General features: G+C 35.3%; 2 protein-coding genes across 3 annotated transcripts; both read right to left on the bottom strand.

The window, feature by feature from the left end:
- Positions 1 to 256: 256 nt before the first annotated feature.
- Positions 257 to 10,661, bottom strand: LOC111806756 (nuclear export mediator factor Nemf). The gene is made up of 14 exons (XM_023692196.1): positions 10,321 to 10,661; positions 9,853 to 9,965; positions 9,658 to 9,754; positions 9,443 to 9,567; positions 8,378 to 8,894; positions 8,059 to 8,244; positions 7,274 to 7,567; positions 6,831 to 6,983; positions 5,231 to 5,385; positions 4,873 to 4,978; positions 3,886 to 4,770; positions 2,790 to 2,868; positions 1,147 to 1,506; positions 257 to 729 (listed from the first exon to the last, which is right to left on the bottom strand). The coding sequence occupies exons 1-14, from the start codon at positions 10,423 to 10,425 to the stop codon at positions 527 to 529; spliced, it is 3,378 nt and encodes a 1,125-aa protein (XP_023547964.1). The 5' UTR covers positions 10,426 to 10,661; the 3' UTR covers positions 257 to 526.
- A 1,190-nt stretch (positions 10,662 to 11,851) lies between these two features.
- On the bottom strand, positions 11,852 to 25,869 carry LOC111806777 (E3 ubiquitin-protein ligase UPL6). Of its 2 annotated transcripts, none has more exons than XM_023692228.1 (26): positions 25,443 to 25,869; positions 24,272 to 24,369; positions 23,959 to 24,086; positions 23,173 to 23,284; positions 22,669 to 22,849; positions 22,341 to 22,520; positions 21,738 to 21,920; positions 21,184 to 21,265; positions 20,944 to 21,062; positions 20,546 to 20,847; positions 20,321 to 20,417; positions 19,967 to 20,110; positions 19,648 to 19,731; positions 19,473 to 19,559; positions 19,218 to 19,358; positions 18,866 to 18,991; positions 18,554 to 18,652; positions 18,178 to 18,245; positions 17,699 to 17,765; positions 17,326 to 17,496; positions 17,150 to 17,239; positions 16,140 to 16,220; positions 13,883 to 13,956; positions 13,706 to 13,777; positions 13,201 to 13,290; positions 11,852 to 12,415 (listed from the first exon to the last, which is right to left on the bottom strand). In XM_023692228.1, exons 1-26 carry the CDS (start codon positions 25,599 to 25,601, stop codon positions 12,349 to 12,351), a joined length of 3,102 nt encoding a protein of 1,033 aa, XP_023547996.1. In that variant the 5' UTR covers positions 25,602 to 25,869; the 3' UTR covers positions 11,852 to 12,348. The 2 variants fall into 2 exon arrangements, with proteins under 2 accessions (XP_023547996.1, XP_023547997.1); XM_023692229.1 differs by having other exon boundaries at positions 24,272 to 24,382; positions 25,443 to 25,527.
- Positions 25,870 to 27,839: the final 1,970 nt, after the last annotated feature.

Here is a 27,839-nt window from a genome sequence, read left to right as displayed (position 1 = left end):
TTTGTAAAGGTGTGAAAACCTTCCCCTAACGCGTTTTAAAGCATTGAGGGAAAGTCCGAAAGGAAAAGCCCAAAAAAGACAATATTTGCTAGCAGTGGATTTGGGTCGTTATACATACCATCAAAATATTACTAGTACATTAAATTACACTTCATTTCCATTCCAAACCCGTTTCACTTTTGTATTATTATTTGTATTTTTCTAGTTATTTTAGAAATTAAATTATCTTTTAAGCGCTTAAAAAGTCATTAAAAAATAACATAAACATCCCGGGAAAAAAACTCGGCATTTGTAATATGTGATCTGTAAGGCTACATATTAATATACAGACATTGCAGGTTTTTTGTTTAAAGGTAATAATATAAGAGATCCACATGCAAAATTATGTGACAATGAAACTAGAATTGAAGCACAAAGGTTCCTTCGTAAGATGGGTGGGATGTTAATAGAGGCTGCTATAGCTAAGGCTTAAACAGGAAAGAGAGATTTTTTGCCCTTTCACCAAAATACACACCTCAAGATGGAGCTAGCTAGCAGCAGCTCCTTGTTTGCTGCTTTTCTTTCCCTTTTTTTGCTTCTGCTTTAACTGAGTGAGACCCGCCGCTGTAACCCGAGCATTCCCGATGATCGCGCTCACCAACTCTGGATCTGTGCATGCTTTAATCAGTTCTTTCTCTCTGGTTGTTGCTTCGGGCATGTGCGCGAACAGGTTCATGGCAGTTTTTGCAGCTAAAAACAAGTGGACAAAGAGGTACGTTATGGAATGGAATCACTAGAACATCAAACGCCATTGGCTAATAAAGGTTTGATTGAGTTACATGTTTAGTCCTAGACTTTCAGGTTTGTGTCTATTTGGTCCCTAAACCTTACGAAGTGTGAGTCCTTTACTTTCAATGTTGTGTTCACTGAGTTCTTTTACTTTAAAAAGTATCTAACAAGTTCTTAGCCTTTCGATTTGTGTCTAATAGATCCCTAAATTTTTTATTTTGTGTCGAATAAGTCTTTGACCTATGCAACATCTCTTAAAATTCACGCATCTACCAGACACTCAATTGAAAGGCTAAGATCTAACTTATCTAATAGATCAGATACTTTTTAAAAATTTCGAACACGTCAAGAAACTATTAAACAAAATTGAAAGTTTACCTTTCCCTTTCTTTAGAGGGCCTGGAACAATCTTAACATGGTATTTGTAAGATTGCACTGCATTGTACGGCCCACACACCGGCACAGCATACAAGATAATGTCGGTAGGCAAAGGATGTCCGGTCAAGTAATCCACGTCATTCAGTTTTTCTCGCTCATCTTCACCTATTTCATGAATATCATCCTCTTCCATAGTTATTTTGTCCAGTTCAGCATCATCAACCAATGCCACTTGGCGATCGTCTTGCGTTGCACCATTCGAGTGACTATGTGAAAGATTATCAGGATGTTCGGGACAATCTCGAGACAAGTGACCTGGCTTCTTACATTTGTAGCATATTTTTGGAGCCTCTTCAGCGCCTGTCACAGCAAAGACAACTCAGACGTCAAAATATATGACCCCATAAGATCATGCATTATCAACATAGGCCATTATCTAAGTTTATTTATTGGGGGGAAAACTAAAAAACTATAACGATCATAAAGATGTAAATCTGCATATCATATAAACGAACAAGAATACGAGGCGATCTAATCAAATGGTCAAGAAAGACTGCATGAGGTATCAAAATCGAGCTACTCGGAGTCCACATAATCCATCCAGGCTAGAATTCAATATATTCATTAAGGAAATCTTTCCACCAACTGTAGTTGGAATGCTTGAAAGAACAGCTTGAACAAGAGTTAAGGGTCCTCGTTTAGATAGGCACAGTTTTCTATCACTTATCCAGCTTCTCCTGAACTTTTTTGGGTATTTGGCTTTGATTAACAAGTCTCCTTTTGGAAATAACCACATTGAGCAACTCATGGAAAGCATATTTCAAGGACCATCAATGGTCCGGACAACCTCTTGAAAAGAAAAGGAAAAGGTTTTCAAATCCCCACCGTCAAGACACGGTCGCTCGAGAAAACAATAGAGGAGATCAAAGAAATTCTCCAGCTTGAGTTTTCAGTAGCATAAAAGCAGAAAATCCTTATGTCACATACAAATGAAACAAGATTTACCCTTTGCGTAATTTTTTCCCACATCCAATACCTGCAGTACTAGTCCAACTTTTTATAGAAGATCTTTGCTTGTAACTTTTCAAATATCCTGCTCTCCCACCACTTTTAGGGCTTTGTTCATAATGTTTTCTTTTTATATAGGAAGTATATCTTCTTGTAATTTTAGGGGTGTAAATGGTTTCAGCTTTGCACGCTTTGTTATGTTTTCTACAAAAAGACTTCAGCTTGTAACTTCTCAAATATCAATGAGAAGTTCTTATTTCTTAGGGAGTGTTCAGATAATATGCTTCACTTTCATTTGACCAATTCATAAGAAAACTATTACTTTATAACATTTGGAGGCAAGTTTAACAAGACATTAAATATCTAAGAAAATGCCACCGAAATTTGAACACGTGGTCTCAAGAGCAATTTTCAGCTATTCCTTTTGGCAAGGCCAATCCATTTGTTAATTTCAATCGCCCATTTGAATTACTAGATAAAAATTTGAGATTCAGAATCCACTAGAACATATTCTAACAGCCTCCAACATTGGTTTTTTTTTTTTTTTTCCCTAATAATAGCCTCTAACATTGATACTTGGTAATTGTAAACTAAATGGTCACCCTTTTAAAACAGTGAAAACCAAGAATATTTACCTCCATCACGTTTCTTCACTTCAGAAGCTGTTTCCTTCACATTTTGTGGCCCTTCATTTTTCGGTAGCTTACCTGAGGACTGTAAACCAAAAATATTATCAATAATGGAGTGTAGATCAACATTCAAAAGTTTAAAATACACTTCCACCATTTTCATGCATCCTCTCTCAGGAGATGCATTTCCATTTTGAAAGTGTGAAAGGACAGTAGTTAGGGTCATAATAGCCATAATTTATTTGTGAATAGAGATCGGGATTAGACGCAAGAAGTTTTAGATCAAGATTCCAAATAGTTCAGAAGTGGGAGAGTTAGAAAGACAACTGTTTCTCTACTTCATAATCTTTTCCTTCTCTCGGTACATAAATAAATATGGTTCCTATAAAAGTATCTACTAGATCAAGGGTTCCATGCATGCATATCAGAAAGTTGGAGAGCTAAGTGATCAAAAACATCATCCACAGTTGGTAAGCTCATAACCGTATTGATGAAAGAAAATTCATTTGGAATAGGGGGAGCAGGAACCACTCAAATTTCTTCCCCGTTTTGTAATCTTTCCCTTCGCGTACAAATATAAATTCAATTCCTAGCAAAGTATGTACGAGACGAAGGGTTCTATGCATACAATTCACAATTCATATAAAAAAAATACACACACTTTAGAAAGTTGGAAAGCTAGGTTATCAAAAATATCATTCACAGCCGATGAATTCACACTGCAGAGTTCGAAGAGAATTAAATAAGCATCATAGTGCAAAGCTGAGAAGAAGACAAATATTGAACACAGATATTACATTCATTTGGACATATTTCGATGTAATGGTATAAGAAAAGTAAGACACAGTCATGATCATGCAGAGCAGAGAAACATTCAAAAAAAGACATAGTCATGCTCATGCAGAGCAGAGAAACACGCAAAATGGATTATTGGCTATCACAGTTGTGTGATATTTCAATGAGGAAAACACATTGCTGTGAGGCAAAGAGAAATGTAAATAAAATTTCTCATCAAGTGAAACTAAAAAAGGAAAAAAAAACGAATGAAACTCAATCTCAATTGAAATATTCAACCATTTGAGATTAAAAAATGAATGCTTACTGCCAATAAAGCCATGCGGATACTTCTTTCTTCTTCATCTTGATCAGCATATTTTTCTTTCATTTTCTTCAGTTTACCCTTCTGACCACGGCTGACTTTTACAGAACCTGACTTCGGATTATTAACCTTGTTTGGAGGATGATTCAAAGAAACATCAATATCTCTTGATTGCTCAGTTTCCTGCTTGATGTTACTGTCTGTAGAACTGCTATTCTGACCTTTCTTAAGTTTTCTTCTTTCAGCTTTTGAGATGTAGGGTTTCTCTCTCACTGCAGCATTATTATCATCTGGATGGGGTTCATCGACCAAATCAACCTTAGAAGTCTCTAATATATAATTTTTGCTAGATGCAGTGCCAGATCCAAGCTCAAGAGCTTTATCCATGAGATCTTCAAGTTGTGGTGTGACAAGGGAAACATTATCTGTAACATCAGGTTGGTTATCCTTATTGACACCATTCAAAGCCATTTTACCTTCAACGGGAATGTCAAGTGATTCAGTGCCCTCAGGTCCAGGTAAGTTCGTTATAACTAGTCTATCTGAATTGGCAGATGTGTTGGATACTTCTTCTGATTCCCTCTTCTCATATTCAGTATCAGATTCTTCATTAAGAGGTTCATTTTCTTCAACATCATTCACTCCATCCTCCTCACCTCTTACCCTCCTTTCATTTAAATGTGAACCTAAAGAGCTTTCATCCAAGCGAAATAACAGTCCAAAACCCATGACAAGAGCATGTGGAGGAAGAAAATTCTTCTTTCCACGAATCATAAAACTCCCAACTGTAAGATATTCCCCTGTAGGAGCAGTTTTACTAACCTGGTGAGGATAAACCCACCAGGCACTAGTGACTATCTTTGAATCCCATGCCTGGCTATGACAAACCTATGACAAAAGGAGGGAAAAAAGAGAGAGAATCTTAATTCAACCAATGAGATGATTCATCATTTAACTGAATCCAAGTTAGTTTCACTAGCGATACCTTACCGTAAAACATCCTGCTTGGTTCAACGTGAGTGGAGGCACTGGTTGTTCAGGCTTGTGATTTCTAATCACAGTGCTAGAAGCTCCGTGCAAATCAGCATGGACATACCTATGAGACAACGGAACACCATCACAGGCAGAAGCCAATGTTTTCAAATTAGGATCGCAGCATTACCAGAATTATGAAAGCCAATATTATGTGTAAAACCTGAAAATTGAGCTACAACATCTCACTAGGGATAGCTGAATAAAAATAACTTTAGAACCTTAAGCACAGCAATTACACATCAAAATAATCAATACTGTTTATTTGTTTGAGCTAGGATGTGGAACAATTATGAACAGCAAGAAAATTACTCACAAATCTCCCTTTGACATGTAACGTTTAACTATCATCTCATTCTGCTGAGCATCACGTCCACTGATAACCAAATAATTCTCACTGCTAATGAACCAATTAAATTTCTCAAACCAATGAACTTTGCGCATATGAGATATTGTGGCAACTTTTTTTTCCTGCACATTTTTAATTAAAAGGATTGAGGATCACATAATTAGTATAAGAGAATGCCATAATAATAGAAATGGGAAATCAACATAACAGATGCAAATTTGTCTTTTTTTTTCAGAGATACAATAATCAATCCATCTAATTTAACAAGACTACTCGTTCAAAATAATTAACATGATTGTATACCCATATGGCCATATCCACATAGTTCAATAAATAACAGGTTTTTCTTTTTCTTTTTTCTCGCCTTCTGGTGAAATAGAGGGAATCATACACTTTATTTGTGCAAACTACATCCCTCCAATCTAACATAGTAGCAAACACACCGGCTACAAGCAGATTAGATGCAAAATGAATAAGAGCATTCTATTTTGCAAATCATTAACATATAGATATCCATAATCATTCTTCATGTTATAGGTGGTGTACGTGTACTCATATAATTCCCTAATCAAATACCAGAGACAAATACGCACATAAAATGAAAGTATATTGGGAAAAAAGAATGGATAGAACATGTCCAATCTTGTAAAATATTAAACTCCTTGAAGTAGTCTACTAGATGCTTTGAGATGATTCACCATCATTTTTAAAAAAATAAGTACACTAATTGCCACAATTTTAAGCAAAATTGAACATCAACAACCAAATCTGTAGTTTATATTTCCATACATTCAAAAAATAAAAAATAATAACTTTAAAATAACTATAAAAAAAACATCTTACACTCTGGTATTGATATTTAACTTTACAATACTGATAGAAGTCGGATAAATCTAAAAGGTGAGGTAATAAAGTTTTGATGAATAGATCAATACTTTCTTTAAAGTTTAAAATCAATAAAGTTTACAATCAACTCTGGGTTGGACTCCTTATTCTCAATCATTCATAGATTCAACTTTACGTGTATTAAATTTAAAAGATTTGATGTGTAGAGGAAGATATAGATATTCTTGGGGAAAAATCAATAAGAAAAATATGAACAAGTGACCATGAGTAAAATTTTGTTTCCTGTCCCAAAAAAAATCATTATATGCCCCATACAACATATTGTAATCATCTGAACATAGAACAACAGATACCAAACCGTAGAAGATCTAGTGCTGGAACCAAATCAAGATCCATTTATGGCATATCGCTAGTTTTGACCTGTAATACAATTTCAAGCATTCAACCAGAAATAAACTAGATGCAACAAGACTAGCATCAAGTGTGCTAGTATCAAACTGCTAGAGAGTTTAGTTGGTTCTTGCCAGAAACAGCACATATTTTCAGAGGTCCATGCCAGATATGACAAATTTTAAGACTACGAGATGACTGCCCGTCCACTGGTTTAAGCATCAAGTGTGATAACGTCATCACATCATGCCCATTTATAGACCACAAATAAAATAAATGGTATTTTATCAGAACTACATGAAAGGGGAAACTACCATCATCGTAATGCTACCTGGGAAAGTTGAAGACGAGTTTTTCTTTCAGCAGCTTTAAAAGCTTTTTCATGTGCAGTAATAGTTTTCTCCTGTTTGCTCTCTTGTTTTTTCTTAAGTTCATACCATCGCCGAGCATTGGCATGAGCTGAAAGTGATATATCCACCTCTACCTAGAAAGATTATGAAATGTGGAAATTTATAAGAATACCAAAAAGCACATAGATAAAATGCATATCAAAAGCATCTAAGACAAATAAATAATGGTGATAGCGATGCAAAAAGTAAAAACAAGGTAATAGAGGATATAATACAATATGATGAAGTAGTTCGATTATAACCCTTCTTCAATACATCAAGGAATCAGAACCATCCAAAGAGGAAGATTTTTTCTTTTTTCACATCAAGCAAAGTTTATATAGAAAATAGGAAGGCTTGGCCCTAACAGTAATATAATTTTCACCTTATCAGCTGGTTGTGTCTTTTCATCATCATCCATTTCATCAAGATTGTTGCTCAGCAGCAAAGTCATGCAATTCCTTTCAAGATTAAGTTTGTCAATAAGACCGGCCACTGGATTTCCAGATTTCTTTTCTTCCTTCACCATTCGTGCAAGATCCTCCCAGCTCATGCCTTTAGCAAGAGCAACACGGACGGCTAATATAACAGCATCCACATCTTCTAAATTGTATTCTATTAATTCTGCCATTTTGACACAATGATCAACTTCTTGTTTTAATATCTCTACACGATTTCCCTACACAAGTAAATTGAGAGTTATCAATACAAACGGCACACAACTCTAAGAATGAAGTGATGCATATAGCTTAAACGTAAAATATAAATTGTGCCAAATAACAAATGAAGTGCAAGGAAGCTCTGAATATGTTTTTCAGTGGTAGATAGAATGATATGTCCAAAATGGAGAACACCCTGTGATAAAAAAATGTTACTCAAAAGGTCTTTGAATTAGTACAAATATAAATAAAACCAATAATTTTTAAAGGCTCGTAGCATTACACGAAGCAAAACTTCCTGAAGGTCTGTCTTCCACCAAAAGAATTCTTCAGTTTCTCTCTAACCATAAAAACCAAAGAAAATCCCCCAAGAAGAAATTTGAAATCCATTGGTAACATACTTGAATAATAACTGTGATTACAATAGTCGTCTTGAATACTCGATGAACACTGTAGAATCTAAAAATATATTGAAATGCACTTAATAAGTAATCAAATTCATTGGACAGACCTGATCCATGCGTATTTTATTGAGTTTTTGAGTCGCAGAGCTCTCCTTGGCCTTTTGTTGCTGTTCTGACTTTTGACTCTCAATTTTACTGTAGAATTCATCCAAAGCTGCATCAAAAGTCTCGAACTTTGTATACTTTCTAGACATGAATTGGTTTAATAAAATTGGGCAGAACTCGTCATAGATCTGCAAGTAAAAAGAAAATGCTGAAAGAAAGAGAATAGCAAGTTTCTTATATATAGGTACGTCACATTTGTCCATTAGTGTAGAGACAGGAGAGAGAATTCTTCAGCTTAAAACAGCTCAAGCAAAACGATACCTCACTATCAGTTGAAGCCTCAGATTCTTCTTTTTTAACATTTTTCTTTTGCATCAAAATGTACCCTTCAGGAACTCTAGTACCAAATATTACATCCTCTAGCCAATCCTCAAAATTTGCAACAGCTTGCACTAAGAGCTGAAGACTACCATCGTCAAGTTTATTATCATTACAAAGTTTCATATTTGGAATCAGACCGGCATTTAATATAATGTGCTCAGACAGCGCAGTTCCATATCCCAGTGCCTCCCCAAGAACAGCTTTCAAAGTAGTCTGTTTGGCTCGACTGCCATCACCTTGGGCTTTACTTGAGACAGAAGGCTTCGAGACCTTGTGGTTACCCGGCTGTTGCTTTGAAGGATCTGTTTCATTATTTTCGTAACCAGTTAGGTTAACTGCATTGTCACCCAGAGTGAGTGCTTCCTGCAATTTTGCAGCTGTCGTCCGCTCAAACACTCGAGAAATTTCAGTTGGATATCGATGTCGTGACATGATTGCTACCCCCTTATTATCATCCCTGAAAATGTTCTTTTCATAATTTATAAACTCAACTTAATGAGATAACAAATCATAAGAGAATGTTGTTATCCACCTTACATGAAACATAGGGCCACTAAAAGGTGGAAATACAAGGCTAAAAACCAATATATTGACAAAAAATTTCTTTTTTTTCCTTCTTGCTTTCTTTTTCTTATCTATTATTAAGTAAGAAACAATTTCATTAATGGGATAAAATTATACAAGATGGGGAGAGGCCAAACCCCAAGCTAAAGAAGATTAAAACGAACTCTTTGGAAAGGTACAAAGTGCAATTCAAGAGATAAGTGACAGACATCAAAACATATACATTCAATAACCAAAAACACATTTCTCAAATAAGCTGGTTGATGGTCTTTCTTCTATATGAGGACCTTGTATTTGTTTTAGATGGAATAGAAGAAATACAATAATATTATTCTTCTTCCCTAAATTGAAGTCTTATGCTTGTGCATATGTCGTATCATCATGTATGAATGTGTACATGCTAAGTAAAGAGAAAAGAGACCGGAAATTATCTTCACATACCTGTGAGATCGAAGAAGAGTTAAGACCATAAATTCAGAATCCGTAAGAAGGATATTACCCTGGGCATACAGCTCCAAGATAACATAGTGTGCACTAGCACCTAACCCAAACTGAAATAGGATGATCTGAAAAACACAGAAAGCGCTTCAAGAATGGGGCCTGTAATGAATAATGATATATGTGAGGGAGAATTGAACAAAGAAAAAAAAACATACCCGATCATATCCAAGTTGCCGCACATCCTCAAGTCTTCTTGTGCGTATATGCCTTCTTAGTTTGAGAGTGAAACCAGAAGGAGTATTGCTTTTGTCTCTACAAGAGCAAAAATTAATTGATTATCGGCTACTATCCTCTTACAATTCTTGCAAATACATTCCAAGTATAAACAACAACGCTTAATGATGTCTTACCGAACATATTCCGTCGTATGTAGTCTGACTCCACTTTCCATCAACAGCAACACCTTCTCACTCTCACCCGATTCAGTGACTCCACTACTGTTCATAAGCTTGAACATGTATGTCTTTACAACCGATAGGGGAGAGATGACAGAGAGAGAGAGAGAGAGAGAGAGAGTGTGTTATTATGCAATCTCAATTTTGGAAAACAAAACTAAAATCTAACACAATCAGTCAAAGAAAAAAAAAGTAACTGTTTGTAACAAGAGTCCACCCAAAACATCGAAACATACAGCAACAACAATTCATACTCATCCATGCATATGTTAGGATCAAATTCTACAAGGCACTTCCACAAGTATGATGTGCAATCCTCAAGAGAAAATTAATCCAAAAAACAGGAAATGAATCATAAGCTAGGTAGAGAAACAGATGATTGATTGGCTCATTGAAAAGATCATTGGGAGGAGGGAACCAAACCTTGGGTGAGAGATCATAGACATTGGCGCATCGCATGCCTATCAATTTTCGGAGGCATTTCACCTCGGCGGCGACATCGGCGGTGTTCATGCGTACCTTCACCATGATTGATGTTGTTCAAGCTGGAATTGACTGTGTGTGAAATCTGTGGAAGTGTTCGCGCGTAATCGAATGGGTGAATGGAGGCAGAGAGAAAATTGAATAGAAGAAGAAGAAGAAGAAGAAGAATAAGGAATCGTTTTGAGTTGGAAGGAGGAACGAGGCCAGGCGCCGTCTCAGTTCTTTCACCAACCCGCGGCAGCTTGCTCCCCACGGCCCTTGTTTTTTACCATCTTATTTTATCTTCATTTTGTTCGAAAAATGGCTCAAAAGTATTAAGGCTGGTTTGGCTGGCATGGACACTATTTNTTTTTTTGTAGATTTTTATAAATTTTTAAAATTGAGTATGGTTAGGAACTTTATAAAACCTCAAAAATTTTAAATTACTACCAATATTTTTAAATGGTTTTGTGAAGAATATTCAAATTCAATAAGGTAGTTTCACTTTCGAGTCTTAGCGTGTCATTATAGCGTGTCATTAGGACGTTCAAAAATGTTTCTTTTCTCGAATTGGTCTTTTACCATATTCAAAAATGTTTCTTTTCTCGTTTTGGTCTTTTACCATATTTACTAAACATTGTACTTTGGGTTTGTTACAAATATCGACCAATCAATTCTGATATTTGTATTAAATTATAATAAATATATAAACTCAACACCATAACCAAACTAGACACCACCTTATATTTCTGTTCAATCAAGAATCGGTAGCGGCAATCGGCTATGGAGGGAGGTTTCAGCAAGGACACCCTGTGTTTTAGAGAGAAAGAAGGGCGCGCACTTTTTGTACGCCGTAGAGACCAGAAAGGATAGGAAATGAGTCAGGGAGAGGAACGAAGAAAGTGCTCGACCGAAATGTGAAGTTTTGATTCGTTTACAGTCTTTGAAGGTTCAAGAGGGACACGGCGGTCAAAGATTAGAACTTTACAACCATTATATATAACACAAGAGCCACCTTGTTCCTCCCCTCACCTATTTCAATTTCCATTAATATTTTGCATAGAACGAAGCAAGAAATTTGCAAAAAACAATTCTCCCCAAGGTTTCACAATTTGTATATATATATATTGATAATAATTTGAGCCAGACATGATAATTTTTCATCATCCGGCTCAAGTACAAATTAAACGAACAAGGTTGGGGTAGGGAAAAATCCTCCTCACTCGCTGTCACACCTCGTTTATACAGGAATTTCTTGCTTGTTTAGGGTAGGTCTATAAAGTCCCGACTCCACAAATTAAATGGACATCTAAACTGAAAGCTAAACTAAAAGAAGCTCTCGATAGGAAAAACGTGTGAGATAACATGGAACAATAGGAAGAAGAAACTATGAATCTACTACAAGCATGAAATGAAAAGGTCTACAGATCTTTTCTCTTTGTTTTCAAGAATGCAAGAATGTACAAGTAAAACTGCAATAATGATTGGAGACTTTATTTGTCCGCAAGATTGAGGACAAAGAAAGAGCATAAATTTAAAAATATATTATTATGTACACTCATTTGAGTCACAGTGTATTCATAGAATTCCTAAGATCCTACCGACTCTACTCTCTCTATCAAACTTGACAGACATTTCAAACACAACCCTAACACCAATTTTTGTACAAAACCTTATTTCATCGTCATAACTGGCTTGGCACCCCCAATCTCTGGCCGTATCTTTCTATTTTTTTAGGCATTTTTCAACCAAAACCAGTGAAACTAAATCGGCACTGGCCCGAAATGGGTTTTCAAGAATCCGATCTATGCTCGCTCAATCTATATTCCCTCTGGCATTAGAACATTTGCACTTAAAAGGTTCCCCCTTCTTGTAGCTTATCCAGTCCTCCAACTTGCTCTCTACATAGAAGCTATATAGATATCTTTCCTCCTAATGCAAAGAACGAAGCAGGGAAGAGAAGGAATATTGAGCAGGTACCATTTAACATTAGCTTAGATCAAAACCGGCATCTGCATTTATGGCATACATCAATTTGTTTGCCAGTTGCTCCTTGCTGCATTGCAGTTCACAAATCAGAGTCAACAAAAGTTCTTTCAACTTTAGCTACTAAATATATATATATATATATATATAGAATAGTAGAAAACTTAACCGAACAGCCATAGGTACATAACTGAACCGCCTCAAACTGAGACAGTTTAGTCGGTTCAATCTGTGGTTTGTCGTTCGGTTCAAACCATGTACACTGCAGGTGTTGGGTCTAGGGAATGGGCTGTTAGGCCAATGCCAATTGGGCTGATAAGCTGGCTGGACAAAGGCATTATGATATATGAATAAAAATGATGCAGACCCGTGAATCAAGCTCGTGACCTTGAGAATACAAGCCTAAATTTAAAGCCAACTCGACCACTATACTTTATTTTGCTTTTTAATAAAAATCACACCGGACAGTTCTGACAAACTGGACCGGTTCCAACTAGAACCAAAGCAGTTTTGGTCGGTTAAATGGTCTTTTTGAGTTTTTGGTTCACTTGCACCCCTACTCTCTCCACTGGAAAATCTAGCATGAAAATATTTTTTGCAACAATTTTTATTTGATTATTTTTCTAGAGAAAATATTAAAATTTTCAACAATTTAACGTAGAAGACAAACACTAGGCTACACCTTTTAGTTTCTTAACAAGTGACACTTTTCTCATACTGCCCGCATCTCTTTTTATAGTGTGTTGTTTCCTAATATCTGATTGCTTGCATCACAAAAACAAGATTCATAAAAACTAAAGGATGACATTTCATTTTTTCAGTTCAACAAGATAAAGAAGAATTATATTGACGCACCTTCTATAGGGTGGAAGCTTCAAAAGATTCATACAAGTCGCTGATGTAGGTAAGCGATCAAGAGCTTCTTCATTTGCATTACCAGCAGCCCTGAAACAGAAATAAGAAACTAGTGTCAAATTAATAACTCATCCATCTCGATCAAAGAAATATAAATCAGATACAGCTATCCTTGACAAACCAACATATTCGTGTCCGTGGGTATTAAATTGAACATTAAATAGCAATGTTTTTTTTTTTTTTCCAATGCATGATAATATATGTGCCTGAATACAGTTTCAACGTGTGAACAGGAATGCCTCACCAAGTCCTCATTAGACAACAATGTACCTTCTCTCCTACTGAGTTACAGTTTCACATGACACCTCACTTGCAGGGTACTTTAAATTAAGCTCAAGAACGAACAAGTTTATCCCCTTCCCGGGAAAACAAAACAAAAAAATAACAATTGTGATGACACAGTTTTAACAAAAGAAAGGAAAAAAATAAACAAAACATCAATTACCTTTGTATGCAAAAGCATGGCTCAAGATATCTAAAGCCAAGAAGCGGTCCTCGAGAGCAACCCGTCACAAACCTGATGAAAAAGCACAATCCAATTTTATACTTCTAAATTCCGGTTTTTCTTTAAGCCAACTAGAAACGAGATGTAACCAACAGCTAGTGTAATAAAATGACTCACTTCAGAAATTTCTTTTGGTTTACCACTGAGAAACTTTTGATAACTTCCCAAAACATCTCAATGACATAATGTTCCTGATAAGAATTCAACAGAAGAGAAAAACATGATTAAAAAATATAGGAGAGATTTTTTATTTATCATGGTTGCGCCTGACCATGCAGTGATTTCTAAATAATGCAAGTTCAAGTTTTGTTGCCATTGTCATAGAAACATAAGATGTGACTACAAGTACGAATAATAGTAACCAACAGTCTACAGCTATATATATATTTGTAAGAAACTAGCCGTCATTTTTCATTTAAGAAAAACCAAACTTCGATTAAAAATAAATAATAAATAAATAAATAAGAGGATAAGTCTAAATAAAGTAAAGTATAATGTGAGTTAACACATAATTACAAAAAGAGGACACCAGGGCACAAAAAGAAACCGATGATCTAGCAATGTCCCAGACATCTGTAGAAGAACTCTCTCGTCCTCTAAAGATTCTATTATTTCTCTCGCCCCACAAATACCACAAGGTAGCACACACCCTAACCTGCTTCAAAAATAGTTTCTTCCCCTGAAAGGCGGATGGAAGAGAAACTCCTCAAGAGCCTCCCTCAAACCTTAGAACATCTATAGTTGAAACCGAACTCCTTGAAGAGACCAAAAGAAAACTCACAATTCCACAGAATACAATCAAGGTCCTCAGTTGCCCTTCTACACAAAATACAACAATGCGAACAAACCAAAAAGAACCCTTCAATCGAGAGATTATCCAAGGGGTAAAATCCCAAAGAGACGGAAGGGGAGTGATCATCCTCCAATAAGATAGAGACCACTGAATGCTCTTATTAATTGATATAAATGAGGAAATAGAAAGCAAAGATGCTTGTCACCCTTTTGTTCCTTTTGGTAAGAAATCAAACTTCCATTCAGAAAAAATGAAATAATTACAAGGGCATAAAAAATAATAAAATAATAAAATAATAATAAATAAATAAATAACAAGGCACACGAGAAACCAGGGAACCCAAAAAGAAACTCCAGAAAAGGGCTACCCGTAAAGCAAAATCAAAACAAAATCAGAATTACAAAAAGATTTGGTGAGAGCCCAAAGAGAGGCATTAGATCTAGCCAGCTCCCAAACCTTGCCACACGATCTCTCAACCTATCTAAAGATCCTTTATAACGCTCAAACAAATACCCCAAATGATAGTGAAGAGATAGTGTGCCACAAGACTGTTATCACAAAAAGGGAAACAAAAAAAGCATATCCTCCACCGTGGTGAACCTGATTATATTACAAATCTAACAAAGCCCAAAGAGACAGAGCAAACTGATATATCGAAAGTCTTCAACCTGACACTTGCAAAGAATGCACTATGGTGGGGCAACACCAATGAAGAGAGATGTTGGACATGGGCCAAGACTCTCCCACGTAAAATTTAACACAAAAAAAATTACATTCCTACAAACTTTAAGGTTCCCAAGCAAGGAGAAAGCAGAGATAGGTGGGGCAGAGAAGGCACAGACAGCTTATGGAAAAAAGAGCTACAGGAAAAGCGCTTCAAAAGAACTAAAATATGATGTCCCTTCAATCACAGAGAAGAGAAAGAAGGTCCACCACCTCTAGAGCCTCTCTTCTAGAAAGAGGGCAAGAGAATAACGAAGAGGAAGAATCGAAGGTTGATAAGGCAAAAGCCACATAATGCAACTTCTTACTCGATATGTGTTATAACCGCAAGAGACTACTCAAAATCTTCCTCAAAGAGATCTAAGAGCCCTCCCCAAAAAAGGATTCACAAATTGAAAAGGCATGGGGAAAGCCGAAGCAATAGCCAACCAGCAATTTTTATTAGAGCCCTCAACCCTAAAATCTACTACCCACTCAAACAGATGCAAACCACACCTATTTCACAATAATCCTATACAACAACATATTAGTCTCCCTCAAGAAACTTCTTCGTCAACAGCACTTCATTATGTAATCTCAGGCTATCGATACCCAATCTCCTCAGCTCCAAAGGCTTCAAACTAACCCAGTGAAACCCGCCAACCTCATATACAATTATGAGATTTAAATGAGTCATCGTAATTCAGATTGCATGACTATAACACATGTTATATTCAATATCTTCAATCATGAATTATTACATTCAAAAAAAGATCAATCCTACTAATCTTACAAGATTTCAAAATTCTCTTAGAACACATACATAGAAAAGAAAATAAAAGAAAAATATATATGAAAAGGGGGTTCAACAGAACTTACTTTATGATAGCCACTTGAATAAGTAGTATGTGTCCGTAGGTCATCCACATCCAAGCCGTCCAGTGAACCCGATATCAAAAGCTGAAAAGTAGACCAGTCAAGGGCATCAAAATGAATTATCTTGGACCCACAAGACTAGCAACACAACTTTGATAGTATTTAGCAATTGACCCATGATGTGCACTAAATTATGGCTTATTTTTATGTTTTTCTTTTTTTTCTCTGTCACAAGGACTTTTGTTCCCTCATCTCTTGCCGTCATAAGGAATTTAGTTGCTGCAGCTAAAGAGTCCATTTAGGGCTATAAATGATCTAGTTTGCTTTGTATATTTTTCAGGTTTTAATGATTTGTAAAACTGAGCCTTTACACTTCTTTTAGTCATTAGCCTGACGCCTCTTTGCGAATGATCAACTTGAATCTTAATGAATAGACTAGTATCAAATCATCAAGGTTTTTGATAGTTGTAGGTGATCAGAAGTCACGCGATTGAACCTTCAAGTGAACCCGATAGACAAAACCCTAGATGTCTTAGAGTTCTGGCTTTGGGTGAAAGTTGAGGCAGGGCTCCCAATACCAGGCTATCAAAGGAAATGGTCGAGAGTCCTCCTAATCATTATAGGTTCTTGCTTCAATTCATTAAGGGTTTCACATCACATGAAAATTAAAGCTCAACATTATCAAAACCACTGTCCCCCTACCCATAAACTAAGAAAATATGAACTATGAAGAATAAAAATCCAAATCTAGGTGCTTAACCAAGAATTTATTGTACGTTCTAGGAGAAAAGACATTCCTCAAATTAACATTTTCCCAAAAAAGTATTGTAAGTACTAATATGAATGAGACAACGCTTGTATAAAGCCAAGAGGAGATAGTTCTTGTTCAAAGAAGTAAGATTCAAGATTCAATGGAAAAGTAAGTTGATGTGCAATGAAAAACAGGTCATCAAAAGATGATACAGCAGCAACCTTTTGATGCAAACCAGGTTCCTAAATTCTGTGAATCGTACCTGGAATTCATGTTCATTGAACATATCGATCCATTCTTTCTGTATAAGTTGCTGAAACCCTCTCAAGAAATGAGAACTTTGCTGCCGTATCTGTGGATGACATTTTTTTCTATCAAAGTCAGAAAAGGGCCTAGGGAGGACACTTTGGATAAACCAAAGACAAACTACGGCAATACCTGAAAGTTCAAACGATGATTGGCAACAAGATGAATGAATGTGATGACATTTTCACTTGTGACACGACGGTTTTTTCCTCCAGGGAGTAGCTCTTCTTCTGTTTGCTCTCCATATTCATTGTTTATAATAACAAAATATAGCTCCAGTTCAGAAATGTCCCCTTCAAAATGCTGTGTCCAGAAAATCAGATGGGAAGATCCCCAAATTCAAGGTAAGGAGTGAGAATGAGATTCTACCAGGATACTATTTTGATCTAGATCATTGATCAGAGAGGGAGTTCTTTAAAAGTAGTTACAGCTCTGATCACATCTGATCTTTCTAGAGATGTATTGGACGTGGTATCAGCTAAAAGTGATACAAGGGAATATATACCTTCAAGAAAATAAGGTGGCGATACAATTCAGGGTCTAAGGATGGCAAGTCATTCAGATAGTTGTACCTGTGGTGATAAGCATTGGCAAAATTCAAGTTTGGTTAAAGATTAACATATTTTCCCCACACGGAATAGAATTTCCATGTTTTTATACCAGGAAACCATGCAGTATTAAAATCTAATAAATCATATAGAAAGCAATGTACAACTCAGATACTGAAATCAAGAGCAGCCTTTATTCTAGTATGGAGTAACTCTGTAAATGAAGACATATGACATAATGAGAAAATGAATGCAGCATCAAACATCCTAAATTCCACAATTAGAAGTTAGCTACTGACGACCTCATCAGTGGGCAGTGCACCCAGAATAAAAAGTAAGATTTTTAGAACCCTAAACATGTCTAATAACTTGCAACCAGCCATAGCAACCCTAAACATAGCAAAACAGTAGACCATCAAGTCTTCTAAAACCTTACTTCTGTTTTAGCTTGCTCAAGAAGAATGTTGCAAAAGGAATATCAACAAGAATTCCTTCAAACATTGCCTACAGGAAGAAGGGTAAAATAACATCCCGTCAGAAATCGCTTAATGTGATTAAGATTTCTAAGCATGAGAATTAAAGAAGGATTTAAAACGTGAAGCATTGGAAAACCATTGAACTGAGCAGCAACTTCTATAATAGAAAAGCATGTAGAACACAGGATGCAATCAAGTGGGTGAACACTTTCCACTGTAAGAATACCGCAGATTTTAAACTACTAAATTGTATTTATATTCTTGTCAGGCGATACATTAATGTTTCAACATCCAACCAAAGTAAACTGCATGTATGCTTGGGCGTTATAGACATACCTTAGCCAAAAGAACTCCAAGGAAATGAAAAAATTGGAGATGTTGCTCATGTATCATTCCTGAACCAGGATTGGGGTAGAGCAAGTGATCAGCTGTTTCCTGGATTCCCAAGCAGAAAATTACTCAAATTAGAAGAATTGAACACTATGTGCTCACGTATCCCTTAAGTTTTAAGAAATAGATCTCGAACAACCAATTTTTATTTTGAAAAGTGATCTCAAACAACTATGGCAGTCTTATCGTAATTCATATTGTCCAATGACCCCGCAACAATTACAAAGTCATCCTAATAATAAAGAATGTCATGATGACCTTAAATAAACCATACTGCACATCAAAGGCTGCCCGTGTAATGTTCTCCATGAAATCTTTGAAAATACCACCACCATCAATTCCAGCCTCCTCAACTCCAAATTCATTAACAAATGACACACGTATCTGCATGCAGAAAACTGAAGCAATTGATCCAACAGAGGCAGATAAATAAACAATTACAACTAACACTACAACTAAAAGATCCAAAAGAGGGAGGGGGGAAGGGGCTATTTCANAAAAAAAAAAAAAAAAAAAAAAAAAAAAAAAAAAAAAAAAAAAAAAAAAAAAAAAAAAAAAAAAAAAAAAAATGTAAGGTCGCAACTAAAAGTGCTGAAAGGTCTCAAATTACCGATCCTCGAAGATCATCTTCAGACAATGCACTCATCTGACTAAAAGCATCCTCCAATATATGATCTCGCCGAATTCTAAACCGGTTTCTAGCAAAAACCGCATGAGATCCATTCCTTTGCCTAGCTGCTGTTAGTTGTGACTGAAATGGGTTTTAGGGAAAATAACTAAATAAAATACCTTAAATATTTCTAAAACTCACTCACCCCAAGAAATATATATTGTGGATAAAGAAATCAAACAACAGCTTGCTTACAGTGAAAATCTTAACCCTGCTTGTAAACGGTACTAAAAAGGGAGCTTGCTTAAGTATATCATGTGCTCTGGTATTTTCTATCACGGCCTACAAAGAGTTAAAAGCCAAATAAATAATTAGAATGAGGGACAGATAACAGATCATTAAAACCTGCGTATTCAACAAGAATAATTACCTGAGAAATGAAATAATCATTCACGGCATCAGCATGGAAGTCACTGGGGGGTGTAAATTGCCGTCTATTGTTCCAGTCTTGCAACTACAATAAGGCCATTTAATTTTAGTAGACAAACAAAACGAGGAAATTAATAAGATACAAGCACAAGCCTTTCTCAAGAAATTTCAATGAAGCTAAACGAAGGAAGAAAAGACTTTTTCTGTCTGGTAAATCTCTTGCGCTCATATAACATAGAATGGCATCATAAAATATCAAATGGGGATATAGAATTTAAAGCAGCCAACAAGAAAATACACTACTCAAATAACTGATATACCTGTGACAGGAGCTCTGAGGCAACAATTGTAACCCTGTATTGAATGAATTCAACGGTGTGCCTCTTAGTAACATGGGCAGTAGCGGCAGGTTTTGCAGAATTACTAGGAGCTGTAGGACTCACCCATAAAAGCTGCCATAGGGCCTGCAGAAAGTAGAATAAACGGCAACATTACAAATATGACTACCCTAAACTAAGTATCCCCTTCTAATTCTTTCTCAAAAAAATCTAAAGCAGGAACTATTTTTATCCAGAAATGAAGAAGAAAAAATCTGAACACCCATGTTAAGAAAGTCTCTACTGAGCACGGCATTGCAGCAACGTAGTTACAAGGTGGCTTTCAAGAAAACTTGCCTGCCTCAAAATAATAATTAGACATCTGATATCCTTTAATGATAGTGGCTTCTCCTGCTCATAAAACTCCTCATTGTCAATTATTGTCAACATGTGCCTGATCCATAATAAAAAAAAGCAATCAGGACATACCAAATCTTACAATATTACCACACATAACATCAGATCAGGGATCAAAACAAAGTTCAAAAAGTAGATAAGCAGGAATAAAGTAGGTAATATTACTTGTACACAGGACAGAAAACAGCCAAAGGTAATAGCCAACCAGGTGCATCTCCTGATAAATATGCCAACTTCTCCGAAAAGGACGACCATTTTTGGTTCTCATGGCACTTTTTTATAAAATTCCAAAGTACTGGAACTAACTCTGTTCTGTATGCTAGAACGGTCATAATTTGCTCCAGAGGTAGTGTATTGAAAGTGACATGCAGAAAAGCACAGGCTGTACCAACAGCTTTGACCTCTTTATCATCAGGACCATCATAAGGCCCACTAACTTGGGAAATCTGCCCAAATAAAGCATTTGCCTGGGAAGCACAAACCAATTCCATATTGTTAAAAGAAATATAGATTTTCTGATTAATTAAAATGTTGCCTTCGAGGAATGAGACCAGAAGATATACCAACTGCAGGAGAAATCGTGGATCAATAGCATCACATATCTGCTTCTCAACATTTTTATTCAATGGTAGCTCTATTTCTTGATCAGACACGACCACATCGTCGTCACCCAATGCAGCACCTATTGACAACATACAGATACAAAAAATCATTGGTCACATAGATGGAAAGACTGATGAATTAGATAAAAAATTCATGAACCAAAGCCTAAAACCAAAATGAAGATAACGGTGAATACATACTCTCTTCCATATCTCTAAGAGGTGATTTCATCGAAGGAAGTAGTTCCAACAAGAATGTTGTGATGGAAGCAAGATCTACTGCCTATCCACATCAAGTAAATAAAAAATGGGCTTAAAATTATAATTTCAATAACCACGGATCCTTAGAGTGTACAGGATTTGAGCACCAATAACTGCTCACTACAAATCTGTAAAGAGAACTTTTTTTGCATAAATCATATTAAAAAAAAGAATGAAGTACATGCATATTCTATTTCTCTTCAAAGAGAAAATGTGATCTTTAGACCCTCAGTAACACCATTATATCCAAACAACAAGGTTAATGGGATTCATTACTTCACTTCAGATGGATGAGCATGGGAGAAAAGATTTTGTGATCACAAGCCACGATAAAAGGTTGGGATAGCTTAGATTGTGTCAAAACATCAATTTTAGTCAGTATATCCCAAGAAGAGGAGGATGACACGTGCAACTTTATCAATTGGGTAAAGAGATAGAGGTGCTAAATGTGTAAAGAAGAGCTCAAAAAGAAGTAATATACATCAGCTAGTTACCAATTCGGATGAGCAGTCAGGCTGAGATAGAGCAGTTCTGGAAATTTCTAATACATTTCCAAGAAGGCATGCATAGCCAGGAATGTCAGCTGTTACATCCTTTGGGAGTACATTTGCGTAATGTTGAACACATGATGCCATCTGATGAATGTAATGTCCAATCAACCCCCGTCTAGCGAAAACCTAAAAATAGGTACGCTAATTTGTAAGTAAATAAATAAATAAAATAAAAGGTACACTAGTTTGTAAGAAAAGGAATAAAGGAAAACAAGTTTGTACTTAAAAAAAGTTTAAAGAAGTTCAAAAGTCCAATCAAACTCTAAATTTCAACAAAATTATCTGTAAAGTAGGAGGATAAAATCAAGCAAAGTTGGTGAATGCAATGTCCAATCAAACACATATTTTTTTAATAGAAACTTATAATTGGATATATTGTAGCCATAAGAAGCAAGACAGCCTAAAGGCTGAGGGTGGAGGTAACCCCACCCACAAAAGAGCTTTCCAATTTTTAATAATCATGGAAAGTACAAGAAAAATCTTTCTGATTTGAACTCCACCAAGTCAGGGAATATCTGCAGGTATAAATTATAGGAAGAAACCTACCTCCTTTAAGTAAGGGAATGTCTGCCACAGTAAAGGAAGAGTAAGAATTTGGGAGGAGAAGCTCCAATTGGGATCAACACGTGGGCAACAGCATGGCTTCTCACCAACATGAGAACTCAAAAGAGAAAGCAAACGTTCTAAAGAAGGCACTGAACTGCTGGGATGCGAATCTTTAGTTTCCTGCAATAGCTTGAATGTGAATTAGTTCTCTGAAAACACCAGCAGAGGATGATACTGACAAAACAGAATAGCTCAAAAGATCACTTGCAAGTGAAACCACAAAGCAAAAATTTACACAAGGTAGAAGAAAAAGGAAGTACACATATACCTTCCCCGCCAAAGTGATATCCCTAATCAGCACATATGCATTTCTTTCCAGAAAGTAGCCAACAATCTTACAAACCCATGGGAGTTCGGGTTGTAATAAGAAAACAATTGCATCTAACAATAGAGTCGCAGGTGTGCTAGAGTTCTCGGGTGCAGCAAAAAGTTGATTCCTCAATTGGTTTCTAGTCAGAATAACACCAAGTAAGAATAATTTGCAAAAAAAANAAAAAAAAAAAAAAAAAAAAAAAAAAAAAAAAAAAAAAAAAAAAGGAAAGAAACAACAACAACAATTTATCATATAAAAATGTTGAATTTCTTTAGATCATGGTTAAAAGAAGTGAGTCAAGTATAGCTGCCTAAATAAAATCTATGAAATATATCATATACGACTAAAGGAGCATAGTAAGCCAACAAAATCAACAATGACAACCGTCAATTTTACCATTCAAAATGTTAAAAATCAGAACTTTTTTATAAGGAATATTAAAATGGAAAATCTTATTACCTATTATGATATACTGTCTGGATGCAAGCGTATGCAAATTTCTTAACTCTGTAATCCACTAAGGCCTTGTTGGATAAATAATCCTTGCCAGCAAAGATGCTCAATACGTCCCCTATTTATGTGATGAAAAGAAATGTTAAAAAGCACCAGCAGTAAGAAATACTATAACGGTTATCAATCTGAGAACCTAGTCCAGAGGCAAAACTACAAATAGCAAAAGAAGGGTAATACAGTGGTTCAGAAAGCAATCAATACTTTAAGGATTTCCATTTGTCACTTATATAATAACTTCCCAAAAGAAAAACCTCATAATAAACTTGAGTAGCACCCAATAACATGCCTAATGTTTCCATCAGCGAAAATGAGTAGTCTAAATACATTTGACAAGGAAATATATCAACTGGCTTCCAAATAACAGTTATATGACTAGAATTTGTTTTGTCCAACTTCAAGAAAATAAAACAGATAAATATAGATTACAGTACAAAAGATGCTGCAAAGGAATGAAGTTTCTGAAAAATGGTACTACCCCATTATCTAATAATGACAACATATACGGTTCCTCCATATTGAAGGAAAAATTTTAAACAAACAAATAAATAAATAAATAACGTATATGCAATTCTCTTATTCTTTACATGTGAGAGAGGTGAAAAAGGAAATACAATGCGAACTACGAAAAAAGCACTCACAGAAATGGAGCAAATCTAGACTAAGTAAAAATGGTCTATGAAAACACCAAATAATTGGCTCGGTTTTCAGAGAAGAAAATACTTGTGTAGTTACCATTGTCTCGAACAAATTGCTGAAGTAACCGACAAGCCTCTACAAGAACCGAAAAATCACCGGTGTGTTTTGCATTATAGAAAAAGAGTAGCTGGTGGAAAAACTCTGAATCAGGACCAAAACAATGCCTGAGTTGAAGTGACAATTTGAGATTAAAAATATATATATATCAATGATCAGATTAAAAATTGGCATCTACAGTTGTTGTCTGAACAAATAATGTCAAGAAAACTAGAGGAACTCAATTGAAATAGGAGGAAGGAAAAAGATTATTGTTGTTAAATAACAATTATATGTAGATCTTAAGTTCTACCTGTCAACTTTCTCACAATGCTTTCCATAAGTATCATGAAATTGCTCTCGCATCCTACAACATGCAGCTTCAGATACCTTTCTCCCTCTGAAGCATTTCTGTAGAAATAAACTAGTCAAAATAAAGATTAGAATATAAATACGTGACTTGACATGATGAAAGTCCAAGAAAGCCATTTAGTAAATGTAAAATCCAAAGAGGAACTACTCTCAAGGGTATAAAGTAAATAACAAATCAGTAGAGTATATAATAGGAATCGAATGATCCTGCTCCAAGGAAAAAACAAAAGACAAAAATCCTGTTAGAGAGGAAGTACATAATTAACTCTTTATCTAATTATCCCGAATGTTGATATAAGCTGGAGATCCTCTTATCTACTTTGAAAACAATAGGTAAGTATGAGAACTGAGGTAAGCATCAATATCCCAAACATGCCGACTCTGCTGAGACAAAGATGAGCTTACCTTGATCTATTTTAAATTTAAATTCGTTTTATATGTTCTTTCCTTCATGTATATATTACATCTCTAACTTAGATTTACAATATGATAAAACATGGAAATAAACCCAACGAAGAATAACTGGGAGCCTTTAATCGGTACATATCGAATTGTCCAGCTAGATCAATGCCTGTAAGACATTTGCCAAAAAGGACAAGGTGTTGATTGTCCAGCGTATATAAAAGAAGAGTTCGACATTTTATTTCCCCCGAAAATGAAGTGGCAGAACGGCGCAATTCACCGCCCCACATTACACGCTATCCTAGAACAGGAGACAGGCAAAACAGGCGAGCAAACCACACCTCTATCTACGATTATAAGATACCGTGCGTCGAATATATCGAAATCCTTAAGGAATCAGACATGAAGTTCGCCAATTATCAAAAGTGATTTTCACATCCACATCAAGAAAATATATATAAATATATATATATGTGTGTGTGCATGTATAGAGGGGACAAGAGGAGACAAAGACCGCTGCAGTCAATAATCCTCGAGCAATTTGGCGTTGCCATATAATGCTGGAAATTACAAATTCACAATTGAAATAAAGAACCAACAGCAAATAGCAAAACACACACATAACTAATCGACTCGATTCATGATCAATATGAACTAAACATGAAATTGAAAGGTCGATCAAGAAACGCAATAGGAAAAGGAAATAGAACCTGAATTTTGAGAGCAGCAAAATTTTGCTGCCTCAACGACAATCGGCGGTTTCGCTCCAATCTAGTCTGCTCAAGAAGCTTCTGCCTATCTCTTTCCTTGGAACTGCGGCCACCTAAATCAACTCGCTTGCGAGTAGATGAATCGCCCGTGAAGAACATCTGCCGAGTCAGGAATCCAACTAATTCAGACCTAGCAGAGCAGCAGTGCGAAGGCGAATTCAGTGAGAAACGATTGCGATGAAGATGGAATTTGAGAAATTGAGGTAGACGTAGAACCCTAGAAAAGGAAAATCGGAGCAGAGGACGAGTTAGCGTGGCTCGATGGCTGCCTTCGGGGAGAAATGGAAGCGATGCAAATATTCAGAGCGAAGGCGCAATTTCGTGGAAGTATAAAAGAGAAGGCTTAATTGTCAAGAAAGGGCGATAGCCAAGAAGAGTTCATTCATTATTGTTTGGTGCGACTGTGCGCAGGTACATTGCTCCTCAATAAAAATACAAAATAAAAAATAAAAAATAAAAAATAAAAAATAAATACACTCACTCTTCGCAATAGTATAATATTATCTACTTTCAGCATAAGCTTTAATAGCTTTGTTGTGGGCTTCCCCAAAAGATCTCGTACCAATGGAGAGAGTATTCTTTGATTATAAACTCATGACCATTCCCTAAATTAGTCTACGTGTGACTTTCATCATCCAACACCTTCCCTTAATCGAGAGTCATTTTTTACTATACCTTCGAGGAGGGTTGACTCCTTTTTCTTTTGAAGTCATTTGTTCGACATTTGAGGATTTACCAATCTATTCACACGACTAAGTTTTTGGGCATGGCTCTCATACTATGTTAGATGAACACGACTCTCCACAATGATATGATAATCAAATAATACTCTCTCCTTGGTACGAGGCATTTTGGGGAAGCTCATAACAAAGTAATGAAAGTTGTGTTCATCTAACAATGATAATCAATATATCGACGAAAATCGTTTATCTACCTCTCATATATATATATATTTTGAAGGTTTTGAAAAAAATTAAAGGTGTTTTTAAATATTTTTGAAATTTAATGATATTTTATTTTAAAATTTAATAGTATTTTTATTTATTTTTTTAAATTAATAATATTATTAAAACTTTTCGGATATTTTTTAAGGTAAAATCCAAATTTCAAAAATATTTTTATTAATTTAGATTTATTTTTATTTGGGTTTGGTTAATTTTTCAAAAAATGTAATAATTTATTTTTATTTTTGAAACATTAATATGTTTGAAGTTATCATTAAAAATAATAATAATTAATATTTATATTAATGATATATTTTTATGAGATTTTGATTATTAAGGTAAAATAAATAATATTCTTTTAAATAAGGTAAAAAATGAACCATTTGAAGCGTCCTAACATATATATATATATATATATATATAGCATAAACATAAACAAGTCACGCAATTATAAAAATACAATACCTATAGGGGCCACAAAATAAGAGTTGCTCATATAATAAAGAGTCATCCAACTAAAACCAACAAAAAATACGATGCCGGTAGGGGCCACAAAACAGGCATTGTTCATATTACATGCCCACCGGCTTCTCCCTTAGCTCGTCCCCGAACCATATCTTATGAGCAAAAAATAAAAAATATGACAACGTCGCAAGAGATGTAGGAGAATGTCGGAGTCATCGAATTTCGAATTTAAATTACGAAACTTTACCCAAATTAATAATCTTTAATATTGTCGTATTCAGCCCAATTACTCGATATTATATATATATAGATGAGAAAGCAAAATAAATAAATGAAATCTATATTTTCACATATTTTATGAAAAAAATTGTTATTTTAAGTTATAGAAATGTATTTCTCACATTATTATTTTTAAATCTCAGTAAAATAAAATAATAATAATTATATATATATATATATATTAATTAACAATTATGTGATATTATACATTGTTTTAGACGGGTCAATCCAATCAACTCGAAAACGACGTTCGAGTTTTATAAATAGTATTTTTTAAATAATTAAAAAAATAATCCATTAAATATTTTTCACTTATTTCTATTATAATTGGGCTTGGGCGAGAGTCAAAGGCATGTGGTCTGGGCTAGAAGCTGTGGAATGAAAGTGAAAATGGGCAGCGCCTTTTTACGAGAGGCCCGTGAGAATTCTCAACGTTCAATTTTGTGTCTAGAAGGTCCGTGAACCTTAAGAAATTTTGAACGAAAGCTCAGGGACTAAATTGTAATTTTAAAAGTTCTGAATCATACTCGACCATTGTCGACATGTATTACTTATTTGTAGCGATTATTTATTTGTCGATAAATAAATTTTTCACGATTATATATTACAAATTTTTTAAAATTATAAATTGAGAAAAATATATTATTAA

This window comes from Cucurbita pepo, chromosome LG12 (assembly GCF_002806865.2).
Source record: "Cucurbita pepo subsp. pepo cultivar mu-cu-16 chromosome LG12, ASM280686v2, whole genome shotgun sequence".
Lineage (NCBI taxonomy): Eukaryota > Viridiplantae > Streptophyta > Magnoliopsida > Cucurbitales > Cucurbitaceae > Cucurbita > Cucurbita pepo.
The sequence above is the reverse complement of the archived record's forward strand: the minus strand, read 5'-3'. Positions and strand labels throughout refer to the sequence as shown.